The sequence below is a fragment of the Paroedura picta genome, chromosome 12 (genome assembly GCF_049243985.1).
Source record: "Paroedura picta isolate Pp20150507F chromosome 12, Ppicta_v3.0, whole genome shotgun sequence".
Taxonomy (NCBI): Eukaryota; Metazoa; Chordata; class Lepidosauria; order Squamata; family Gekkonidae; genus Paroedura; species Paroedura picta.
This window is the reverse complement of record NC_135380.1, coordinates 29,936,729-29,948,980: the sequence shown is the minus strand read 5'-3', so window position 1 is coordinate 29,948,980 and position 12,252 is coordinate 29,936,729. Positions and strand designations below refer to the sequence as shown.

The window sequence follows — 12,252 nt, the reverse complement described above, 5'->3', positions numbered from 1 at the left end:
TATCTACCCATACTGGCAGCAGCTCCCCAAGGTCGCAGGCAGAGGTCTTTCACATCACCTACTGCCAGATATTTTTCAACTGCAGATGCCAGGGATTGAACCTGGGACCTTCTGCATGCCACTCAGGTGCTCTACCACCAAGCCATACCCCCTCCCCATCATCGTTTCATCAGCTGCTTGCCTTCTGGATTGCACTCTTGGGTGCCCACCCTCCTGTCCTCCACCTCTCTCCTGCTCCCTGGTATTTTCTCCCAGATATCTTAGTTTCCTGATGGCAAGCAGGTTTACTGACAGTATGGCAGATCTCTCTTTCTATTGCCTCTTTCTAGTTCTTGGATGCATCACGTGTAACCTGAGGTCAAAATGCAGTCCACCAAGATATGTGTTGGCACCTGTAGTCTCATTGCCAGTTTAGTGACTCAGCAAACTTTGTTGGCCTTCATGCCCTTGACGGGCTGCAAGACTCAGGCAAGCTGCCATTAAGCCCCAACTCTCAGATCTTTTTTTTCTTTCTTTTAAGGAAAGCGGGGAGCCAAGTTTTGAACAATAAAACAGACTGGAAATTGAGGGGTTAAGCCCGCCCCCGTTGCCGCCCAATCTTGAGGCAAATTGAGGCAGCAAGTTGCAGTTTATCTCCACAGCAGGACGAGAAATGATCTTCCTCTTGTTTGTTTAGAGCAGGGGTAGTCAAACTGCGGCCCTCCAGATGTCCATGAACTACAATTCCAAGAAGCCCCGGCCAGCATTCGCTGGCAGGGGCTCCTGGGAATTGTAGTCCATGGACATCAGGAGGGCCACAGTTTGACTACGCCTGGTTTAGAGCCTTAAGTGGAACCAGCTCCTTAAAATTCATGAGGCAAGGCCTGGAGATGTCATACTTTTGCCATACATCTCCTTTCGTTCTAGCCAAGATTGATTCTGACCTATTAACTATTGGAGTTGCGCACTCCTGTTCCAGCCGTAGCAAAAATTCCCCCAGCCCTTACAATAGCATAATTATTGCTTCTCGGTTTTATGGAGGACAGCCTGAGATAGAAGAGCCTTCCTCTAAGTAATCTCACGAGTTTGTGGCAGAGGCACTGCCCCCAAAACCCACCCCACACACAGGCTTAAAAGAGCACATTGGGTGATGGTTCTCAGCTGCTGGGGCAGTTTAGCCATTTGGGGGGAAATCCCTTTGCCTGGCAGGTTCACTTCTGGCAGAAACTACAGTCAAGTTGGTGGACGTGCTTTCCTTGCCCATTTTCCATTTGCGGGAGGGAAATCACAGCTTCTGTCCGGATGGAACATTAGTGGGTAGCAGCAACACAGAAAAAAAAATCTAAAATACTGGGACATTTTAAATATGAGCTCACCCTCCCTCAAGGTTGCCCTGGCCACCAAAGTCTGGCCCAACCAGACATCTCTGAAATTGCTTCCGAGCTGAGGTCATCCTAGGACTTCAAGCAAACCCTTTGGAGGGATGTGTGTGTTTGTAAGCAGCCTAGTAAACAGACAGCAATACAACCCAAAGGCATAGTGGAATATACATGAGCACAGAGACATACAAGAAGGCTCCGCCCTTGTTCATTGCGTTCAAATCCCAAAGTACTGAGAGGGTTGGAACACTCTGCTGATTCACGATGACTAGGTCCCATTAGCCTGGGGAGTCACAGGGACAGAAAGCTGAGGAACCCAGCAGCCCCGACCTGGGCGTCATGTAGCCAGTGCCATTCAGCTCCCAAACTGACCTTTCTTCCCATGACCAGCTGCCACTGTGGCCATCTTGACTGAAAGATAGTCTGAAAAACCACCTCGTTACTCGAAGCACTAGAAGTCACCATGCTGGGTTTCCTTTCTGTCTCGGCCTACCGCAATCTGCTTGGTAGTTCTGCTGTGGAGGAACGGGAGCAAAGCGAGTCTGTGGACGGGCAGAGAGGTGGATGCCGGCCATCTTGTCAGCAAACACCGGCGCCGTCCCTCACGTCTACTTGAGCGGTCTGACCACTGCACGGTAGGCCTGCACGATCTCTTCACTATTGGGGCAAGTATACTTGAATTCCTTCTCCTCAGCAGCGCCGTCCAGGTACCTCCAGAGGCTGCACAACTCCTTGGGGATGCCCACATGCCGATAGTGTTGGCACACAACCTGCAATTGGAAAAAGGAGGAATGTCAAGAGAGGGAAACAGCCTTCCTGTTTTCATGAGTGAGGAATGAGAAGGCTGTGGCTGCGGCTCAGGGGTAGGGCATCTACTTTGGCATGCAGAAAGGTTCAATCCCAGGTTCAATCTCCTCATCTCCAATTCAAAGGATTAGTTAGTAAATGATGTCAAAGACCTCCCTCTGAGATCCTGGGGAGCTGCTGCCAGTTAGAGTAGACACTCCTCGTTTTGGTAGACCAATATCCTGTAGAAGGCAGCTCCATATGTACCTGTTATGTACAACTAAAGATGATGCTACTGTTGGCCAGGTAGGGAAGAGAGAACAAGACTGGACAGCAGAGGTACCTCAGATGAACCTGGAGGTGGGCTGGAAAAATTGCCTCTTCCCCCCGTTCCTGTATCTCAAGATGCTTCACCCTTGCCAAGAGTTCACATGACTGAGAGGGATCAGGGTGTTATCCGGAGCAGAAGCTACAGCCTGTTGCCTTAAGTGCAGGTCAGTTAGGAGGAGGAAGCACCTAATGATGCTTTTGAAAGACACTTCCAAGTTCCTGGCTGTGTCATACTATGGAGTCTAAAGAGCCACTGCCTGAAGAGAGAGAGAGAGAGAGAGAGAGAGAGAGAGAGAGAGAGAGAGAGAGAGAGAGAGAGAGAGATCCTGCAAAGACTGTATGAGCTTGACACCAATAACCTAAATGTTGTTACCAGGAAGCAAAATTAAGGACATTTGAATATACTTGCTTATTTTTATTCTATTAATTGTGTTAACTGTAGGGAAATGCCCCAAAGTCTCTCTCTCTGGCTCTTAGGCACCCTGGCTCAGCCTTCACCAATACCGGTCAGAGAAGACAGAATTGAGCTAGATCAGTCCAATGGTTTGATTGAATATAGGGAAGCTTCATAGGTTCAGTGGTCAGGCACATGCCAGGGTACCGTTCCTTTCACAGGGAACCCTGGAGACCCTCAATGTCCACTGCCAGGCAGAGCAACCAGTACTGAGCTCAACAAAGCAATGTCCTTCACCCAGGGAAACAGCTGCTTCTGCTGAGTGGGAGAGGAGGTGGTTCAGTAATAGAGCACCTGCTTTGCTTGCAGTTAGCCAGTTACCATTGATGGGTCCCCTCAGTTCTCTGGTTAAGGATCTCAGGAAGCACAAGTTGGGAAAGGGCTTTTCTGTACCCAAGAGTTTGGGGATCCAGGAGCAGTCAGAGAAGAGCTACCTGAAGGAGTCTCAGAGCAGCTTACAATCGCCTTCCCTTCCTCTCTCCTGGGAGGGGGGTGGGGCTGTGAGAATTCTGAGAAAACTGTGCCGGCCCAAGGTCACCCTGCTGGCTGCATGAGGTGAGGGAGTGGAGATTCAAACCCAGTTCTCCAGATTAGAGGCTGCTGCTCTTAAGCACTATACAGCAAGCTGGCTTTGCTGGGCTTGATGAACCAAAGGGCAGACTGTGGGGTGGGGGGAACACTCACATTAACAATGTTGAGCTTGGGTAAGAGGCTGCAGTCAGCAAGAGTCATCTGATCGCCATCCAGGAAGCGCCTCCGAGAGACAGTGAGTTCAGGGTCCCGCACCAACTCATACTCCAAGGGTGTGTTCAGGTACTTTTCCAACTTAAGCAAGGCTTTGAGAAGGTTCTTCTGCAGAGCTGGATGACAAATATTAGAGAGGACTTCAGTTGGTGGTCTGCTGTTTGCTAGTTTGGGGGGCTCAGGCAGGAAAGACCCCCCTAAAAAACACTTTCACCTATATCTGCATCCGAGCCTTCTCGGCTGTGAATCTTATTCTGCCTTTTACACAAAAGCAACTATTTGTTCTGTGACAGAGTGGCCAATTTGACTTTTAGTTAGGCTCAAAGTCAAGTTTTTCCATCTCTGGTCCTCCCCAGTTTTGTCTCAAATCTGGAAAAGGTGTGTTAGACCTTGAGCTATGGGTGCACATTAAGAGGAGATATTTTAGGGTAGTAAAACATCAACCAGACAATCTCCGACCTCTACAACACCACCCAACAGCTAAATGGAGCATTTCCACTCATAGATAGTCTATCAGAACTAATATGGACAACAGAAGACCATTATCACCCCATCGTCACTGATGGAGGTTGACCTTTGGGTCAATCCCACAAGGCAGTTCTTGTGCCTTTACAAAATAGGCAGAATTGACAAAAGCTACCCAGATAGACTCAAAAGGCCAGATCTAGTCAGTTGCCTACTGACTGAGTCTTAGGGTTCTTGAGAACTTTCTTATAAAGACGGACGTCTCTCTCATCCAACCTATTTCCCTCTCCTTCCTTCGTATCATTCTTTACCTTCATCCTGGGCAGGTACTGGATTCTTGATGTAAGCAGAGAATCTGTGGAAAACATCATTCCCAGCAATGCTGGACTCTTTGTACTTGGGCACCAAGCTTGGAAAACTGTGGGAGAAGGAGACAGCTGGGGTAGCCAAGTGGGTAAGAGGAGGAGGGGAGGAGCTGGAATCTTGCCGCCTCCTTGGATTCCCTTCGTCCCTTTGTGATCCCTCACACCAAGCTGGCTCCTTGCAACAGATGTATATATAGAAGTTTCCCCCCTGTAATCCTCTCCATCCCTGCAGACCCCGCCTACTCTCAAAATGGTCATTCCTGGGGTCATGGAATGTGTGCACAGGGACAGCTGTGCAGGTTTGTGGGCAGGAGGAAAAGGGGGTGAAATCAATACTTTTCTTCAGTGGACCGGCCCTTGGAGAAGAGGAAGGGGAAATAAAGAGGGGAATGGGGGTGAAAGCAATCCCTTTCTTCAGTGGAGCTGCCCTTGGAGAGGAGGAAGGGGGAACAAATAGGGAAAGGGAACCCCTTTCTTCTGTAGAGCTGACCTTGCAAAAGAGGAAAGGGGAACGATTTCTCCCCCTTGCCCCAGGCCCTTATCTTCTGCGCAGATAAGCCATCTTCCCAGGGGTCAGAAGGGGCTACAGGAACAGAGAGGGAAACTCCACGTTCTATGTGCAGCGGCATGATACCCAACTCAGTTGGTAGTGCCCCTCTCCCCCGCCCCCCATGCCAGGCCTGTGCTTCATCCACAAAATCTTCTCACTTCTTTGTTGTGGCATTAGCCTCCTATTATAGACCTATGGAGGAAGTCCAGATAGAACCTTCAATAGCAGATTTCCAGAAGCTTTTAAAAGTGGTTCTTATTCTTAGTCCTTTTAAAATTAGAGCTGCTGGCTTTTTTGCATCTGGACAGTGGGACTATATGGACAGACTGATGGTTTAGGATTTACAAGGTTCCAGTGTGTTTTCATCTGTTGATGACTCTTACCGTGATGACAACCTCCCCCCCCCCCCGCCCGTCTTAAGCATCCGAAAAAGTGGGATGGATGCCTTTTAAGTGACCTTAGGCAACACCCCCTTTCCTCAGTCTCCCCTCAGTATCACAGGAGAGGTGCTCTCCTTCCAGGGCTGTGAAAAGGATTACAGCAAGACAACGGATACAAAAACGCTTGAAAGACAACACTAGCAGGCCTTTCTGCACCTGTTCTCACATGCACATCTCCGAAGACCAGTACACCTTGGCAATCATTCAAAACTGCCGATTGAGCACTTACTTTGGGGGTCCCAGGGTCTCCTCCAAAAACTCTTCAATCTTGTTGGTGTCTGTTTTAGGTTCGCCATCATACAGCAGCACAGGGAGCTGAGCTCCCGGGGCAAAGTCCTTCAGCACATCCAAAGACCTGAAAGCAGTTGAGCAGGGAAGAAGTAAAAGCACCTTTGGTCACTGATCCAAAAGCTGTTGACCCTTTATGCATGACTCCAGCTGGGCCCAAGCGTCAATTCCACTCCATAAGCCATTTTTCATACCAGCCCTAGGATGTCTACAATGGGCCACTCTCTGTCTGAGACCTCACAGCCAAGCCCTGTAAGTGCACAGGGCTTTTCCTTCAGGTTTTGTATTCCAGCACTTGCTTTGGTTTTGTGTCTGTGTGAAGCTTTAAAGGCAAGATCAGATATGCCAAACATATGGCCAGGGGTCCAGAACCGGCCTGTGCAGGGATCTTACCAGCCCATGAGCAACTGGGGTGGGAGGGGAACAGTCCAACTATGGACCAGAAGGGCCTATATTAGGGTATTATACCCCCTTCTTCAAACACAGCCCTTCAGAAGGGTTCAACTCAGATCTCCAGTGATTTCCCAACCTGGAGTATGCAACATAAGAGGTGAGGAGGGCTGGGTTGGCCCGGAGCTCTGTTGAGGAGAGGAATGGGTCACGGTCAGTGGTAAAATATCTCAGGTACCTGGCATCACATTTTACAGCACCCATGGCTGGCATGACAGTCACATTTATATCAGACCCAACCCTTGTAACAAACGAGTTGGACACCTCTGGTCAAGGCGGCATCTTTAAATGCCTTTTTGTGCTCTCTGCTGGCCTGTTTTGCAGCCTGCCTTGTCTCAACGGAAGCAAGATTTTAAAAAAACTATTTCGTCTACATCATTACCTCAAGTGCAAATGCTTTCTCATCCTGCTCAAGCTATCGTTTGTGGAGAGGGGACTTGTGGGCAACCTCTGTTTCCCCCATATATCAGCTGCCATGATCTGAGTCTTCTCCCCCCCTCACACACACACACACCCATCCCCTACAGCTGCTCTTTCCTAATAAAAGAATCTTTGGAAGGGCTATAGATAGGTCTCTCAGTGGGTCATCTGCTCTTTATCCAAGGGCAAATGAGCACTATGATATAATAACAACAATAAAAACAGAACACAGATATAACATATCATCAGAGCATGCCAGGACAAAAGCCCACAGAAAGAAATGCAAAGGAAACAAGATGGAAGTACTTGGTAAAACCCCTTCCCATGTATATGGCACCTTTTGGTATCCACCGTGGTCAGAGTAAAGGGTACCCCTTTAAGGAGCAAGATCATAAAGAGACGCTGGCAGAACGGACAGTGCCCGATGGTCTCTCCATCATCGCTCGCCTAAGAGAGAAAGATAAGGATGTACACACTGAGATTTCAGAAGTATCTACGCCACAGATGTAAAGACAGTCACTCTAGCCTGTTGAACACACATAATCTGTATACAACGTACACTTGCTCTTTCTTTATACATGCATGAAATCATCCATCCTTGTGTTACATTCAGTGCATGTATATTTGAACATCAGATTGAAACATCTGGCCAGGTATCAATCCCCAGTTCTACCTGTAAAGTGATCACATGTTCACTGCCTCTTACAAAGAAATGCACATGGAATCACATGATCAGAGCATCGCTCAGGGAATCCTGGGAAAGGTAGTTTTAGGAGGGCACTGGCTAGGCAAAAAGGGAATTCTCAGTATCCTTTCCAAATTTTTCTACCCAGAATTCTTTTGGGGGAGGGGTTGCTATGCTAGTTCAGTTGGCACAAGACCAATATAAAAGTATATGATGGACAGAAATGTTCATTTAATCTTACCGAAATCTCTCAGTTTCTGTTAAAATTCCTCAGTGGTTTCACCTAAAGAGGTCCCACCCTCCAAGCCCAATTCACATTGAATTTTGTTGGAGGCCAGATTTTAGTAATAGCGGTGATGGCTGGTCTTTGGGTGTAACACAGGTGTATCCCGGAAACAGAATGTGTTGTTGTTGTTGCTGCTGCAGATCCCCTCTCCCTGAATATTTCTTGATCTTTGCATTTCAAGCCACCTAGGTGACACCATGAACTTGGTATGCACCAGGTGACCAGTAACAGGAAACATCTTTTGCATAGGGCTCAGTGGTAGGGCCCCCTCCCACTCTGGATTTTTTAAGGCTCATACTATCTAGGGCTAGGCATGAACGAACCACAGAGCAAATTTCAGGTGGAATTTTGTCATGTTTGTGGTTCGGGAACAGAAGATCATGATAGGTTGACAATCACAAATGTCCACAAAGTTTTAGAGTGATTTGTATGGTTCACAATGGTTCATAGATGGAGCAGAAAGTAGGGGGTTAAAGGGACTCCGAGTCTCTTTAAATCCCAGCTTTCTGTTCCCTGCAGAAGCCACAAAAACAACTAAGCAGTGAGGAGGCTCCCCACTGCTCAGCTGTTTCAGGCTGCTTTTTGCAGTCATTTTACACTTTGAAAGGACTGCAGAGTAAAGCGCAAAAAGCAGCTGTGGGGCAGGGAGGCACTCCCCGCCAACCAGCTCTTTCAGGCTGTCTTCTGCAGTCCCTTTGTAAAGGCAGGGCAAAAGAAGCTGAGCAACAGCTTGCTCCTTGCCATTCAGCTGTTTTGGGGGGTCTTTCTGCAAATCCCATTTAAAGGCACTGTGGCCCCTTTCAACAGGGTTAGCAGGGCCACAAACCACCCAAACTGGTGCAGTTTCTGATCAAACCCAGTTTGGCTAGGAACCAGTCCCAATCACATTCTTCCCGCTTCATGCCCCTCCCTAATACTCTCCCCATCATAACATTAGTCTGCAAAAGAAAACAACCTTCACCCCCTGAGGCTCCCCCCCCCCCAATTGAGAGTCCTGTTTCTTCCTCCTCTTTATGTTGGGATGGGAGTCTCTGCTCGAGATGTCGCCCCAGGTCAGAGGCCTGGCAGCGCTTCAGATTGGTGAAACCGGTTTGGGTGAGGTGTTATTTTGTGCAAGACAGGGACCCGGGGGAAGAGCAGGGCTCCTGGGCCAATTACCAGTCTCCTTGAGGCCAAATTGCCCAGCCCTGGGCAGATTCTCCAATCGCATTACAGATGGAAAGAGTGTGTGTTTGTGTGTGTGTATGTGTGAAGTGATTATTGTCATCCTTACTTCTCAGGGTGCTTAAAACGTGCTCAGGCCTTCACATCAACTTAAAAAGCAGAACAAGGTTCAGCCCTGAAGGCTTCGTAATCAATATCAGTCCAGGTGCAAGAGGAAATGTGAGTGACAGACCGGAAGATCGGAATATGCAGTCTTGGAATATGCAGTCGGCATTTTAAGCGCACAGATGCATATGAGGGGGATTATCAAACTTGCAAGTGGAAAAAAATTACTGCTGCTATTGCTGTGGAGTCAGACTTCTAAAAGCAGTGTGTGTGGGGAAAGCGGGGGAATTTATCCTATTTTCACCCTGCTCTTCCTCCAGAGAGCTCAGGGAGGTGTTCATTGCCACTCCTCCGTTTGATCCACAAAACAGCCCTGCAATGCAGGCTGAGTTGAGAGATAGTGATTGGCTCAAGACACCCCACTTTGTCTTCTAGCTGATTGGAGATCTGAGGCCAGGTTCTCCCATTCCCAGGGGGAACAAGACATTTTTGTCAAGGAGGGCACAGGGATAGTGGCAAATAGCCACGGACGGGGGGAAAACCCAGTAAGAGAATTAAATGCAAGAGATTAAATTGTGGCTACATGTAGCCTAATATAGAAATGCCAGTGCCAGAACATCCTTCCCATCCCCATCGACACAGCGCAGAAGCATGCAAATATGGATGCCCAAGTCACTCCGTGGTTGCAGCATCAACCAGAAACCTGCATCTACAAAGGATCTCAGCTCCTGCACTCTTGCAGCAAACTTCTACGTCACTTGAAGGCTCCTCAGAGAGGCAAGATGCTTCTGTTCCACACACAAGAGTGTCAGAGCAGCGTACCTCTGGGAGTCAGACGCCAGGCACAGGGAAGCTCCTGAATCTGTTTTCATGCTGCAGCTTTGAATGATCAAGTGCTTTTCTGGAGTGTTTCTGCCCCCCTCTCCAGAACTGCAACAAAGGTTGCCCTCTCAGGTCCATTTCAGCCCCAAGGCCTTATAAAAAGCTGTTTTGGAAAGGGATGAAGACACCAACAAAGTACAGAGGCAAGAATAATGGACGTGCCAGGAGAAACTTTGTAGGGATTCATTTATTTCACCCCAATTCATGGTCCCAGGCTGGCTTTATTCAGAGATAGTCCCTATTGGAATCTTACCCTGTTGGACATCTGGGCTTAGAAGCTGCCCACTTTGGGGAGGATACCAGAATTAATGACCCCCTGTGGTATTGGTTCCTATGCTTCTTTTCATCCCTCCTTCTCTTTAAAGAAATATTCAAACCAGCTTTTGAGAGAATCTCAGCAATTCCGTTTCTTTCGTCTTCCCCTTAAAATATTCTTGAACACTGAATGATAGCCATCAATAAGAGCAGGGATAGCCCAGCAGATATTAAATGATCAAAGCAATAATAGACATAGATCAAGCAAGGCTCCGGTGTCCCTGGTAGAAGACAGTGAACCAAAGTCAAAAGCCAAAATCTGTGCCCAGGTCATTCCAAGTGATGTTTTGCATCCCTGCAGGACGGGGTGTGTGTGGGGGGGGGGGGGCAAGGGTAGGTAGGGTGTTCCCTCAAGTGCAGCAAATCCTGGACATGCATGCCTACACTCTGCATTCCATGATGTATGGTTAACCTAGGGATCAACCCTGTTCAATTTACTCATCAGAGGTCATTGCAATTAATGTTGCCAGGTCACCCCTGGCCCCCAGTGGGGGTTGGGGGGGCAGTTGGGTTGGCAGATCCAAGTTGGGAAACTCCTAGATATTTGGGAGTAAAGACTGGGGGGGGGCAGGACCACAGTGGGGCACAAGGCTGCAGAACTCACCCTCCAAAGCATCCATTTTCTCCAAGGGAACCAATCTCTAAAGCCTAGAAAAGAGCTGGAATTCTGGGATATTCCCAGGCCCCACCTGGAGGCTGGCATCCCCAGTCGCAATTAACTTGTGGGGTTCATGTCCACAAGATGAGACAACTGCTGGAAGCTTTTTTATGGAGACTAGAGGTATCAACTGTGATACGGTACCTCCATGTTCAAAGGAAGTGTCCGTTGAATCCCACATGTGTGTCTGTGTGTGTGTGTGGGGGGGGGGGTCAGGCACCAGGGGGAAGTGGTTGTCTTCATGCCCTGCCTGTGACCTCCTTAGAGACAGCTGGTTGACCCCTGTGGGAACCAGAATACTGAACTAAATGGACCTTTGGTCCGACCTTCTTAGGCTTGTACCTTGTAACAGGGCTTCACTGCCAATCCAAAGCTAAACCACTTGAAACATCCAGCCCGTCCAATGCCAGTCTCAAACCCCTTCATTTCCCACCATGCAAGGAGGCCCTGGTCCCGTTCGATCTCACCTTGACAAACAGCTGGATTTTGGAGCTCTCAGCCATCCTGCTCAGGAGTCTGCCGAAAGAAACCAGAAAGCTCTCTGGCAACCCTTCTCTCTCTCTCTGCTTTATAGACACACCCTCACCGAAGCTCCACGAGCAGCATTCCTCTTGTCTCCTCTCACCGCCCTGTTTCTGCAGTTACCCAAATTGCCTTTGCAGAGGAACTCCCGCAGTCCTGTTGCAGAAATGGAAAGCCAGAGTGCTTTGCAACCCCAAAAGGCTGCATTCCCCAACCCGTGAGGGTTTGGAGACTGCTAAAAAGAAACCCACGTTATTTTTTTCTTCTTCTTAAACATGGTCTTTTAGGTCGCTGTACTTGACTGCCCAAAATTCTTTTTTTGCCACTAGCTGAGCTGCTGTGATGTCACTGACTATTCACAAGTATGCCAAACTGTGCAGAGGTTGTGCAATGTTGGTGTGGAAGTTAGTGTAAGTGGTCAGAAAACCAAGAAAAAGAGTTGATTTTTTTGTACCCCGCTTTTTACTACCTGGAGTCCAAAAGGGGTATAACAATTGCCTTCCTTTCCTCTCCCCACAACAGACACTTTGCAAAGTTTTTTTCTGACACACATGAGATGCACTATCTTTGCAGAATAACACAGTAGCTGAGAGTGGTGTTCCTAGATATTATATATCTTTGAAGGTGGTGCTCCAAAAAGAAACATCATACCAGTATTTGTTGGGCCTACACCTAACAGATTTCCCTTCACCACCCAGCTAGACTTTATAATTGGTTTTAGATATGAGTGCATTATTTAATAATATTGACCACTAAGGAAGACCTAGTAGGGCTGAAATGCGTTTGGTCTGTTCATATGGAGTTAGATCTCTATAGTTTTTTAATACAGTTTTTACCTTGTTTTTAACCTGGTGCACTTTAATAAATAATTGTTGAAATGTTATATTGTTTTATAGCTCAACTTTTGAGTTCCTGACTTTGCTAAGGTTGGGTTTTCGTTCCCTTTTTGGTTTGGCACTGGCCCAAGGTCAGCCAGGTGGCTGCA

General features: G+C 48.0%; 1 protein-coding gene across 1 annotated transcript; it reads right to left on the bottom strand.

The window, feature by feature from the left end:
- Nucleotides 1-70: 70 nt before the first annotated feature.
- On the bottom strand, nt 71-11,318 carry CLIC3 (chloride intracellular channel 3). Its single transcript, XM_077305144.1, has 6 exons — nt 11,213-11,318; nt 6,988-7,097; nt 5,722-5,847; nt 4,449-4,555; nt 3,613-3,788; nt 71-2,128 (listed from the first exon to the last, which is right to left on the bottom strand). The coding sequence occupies exons 1-6, from the start codon at nt 11,246-11,248 to the stop codon at nt 1,967-1,969; spliced, it is 717 nt and encodes a 238-aa protein (XP_077161259.1). The 5' UTR covers nt 11,249-11,318; the 3' UTR covers nt 71-1,966.
- Between the last annotated feature and the right edge of the window lie 934 nt (nt 11,319-12,252).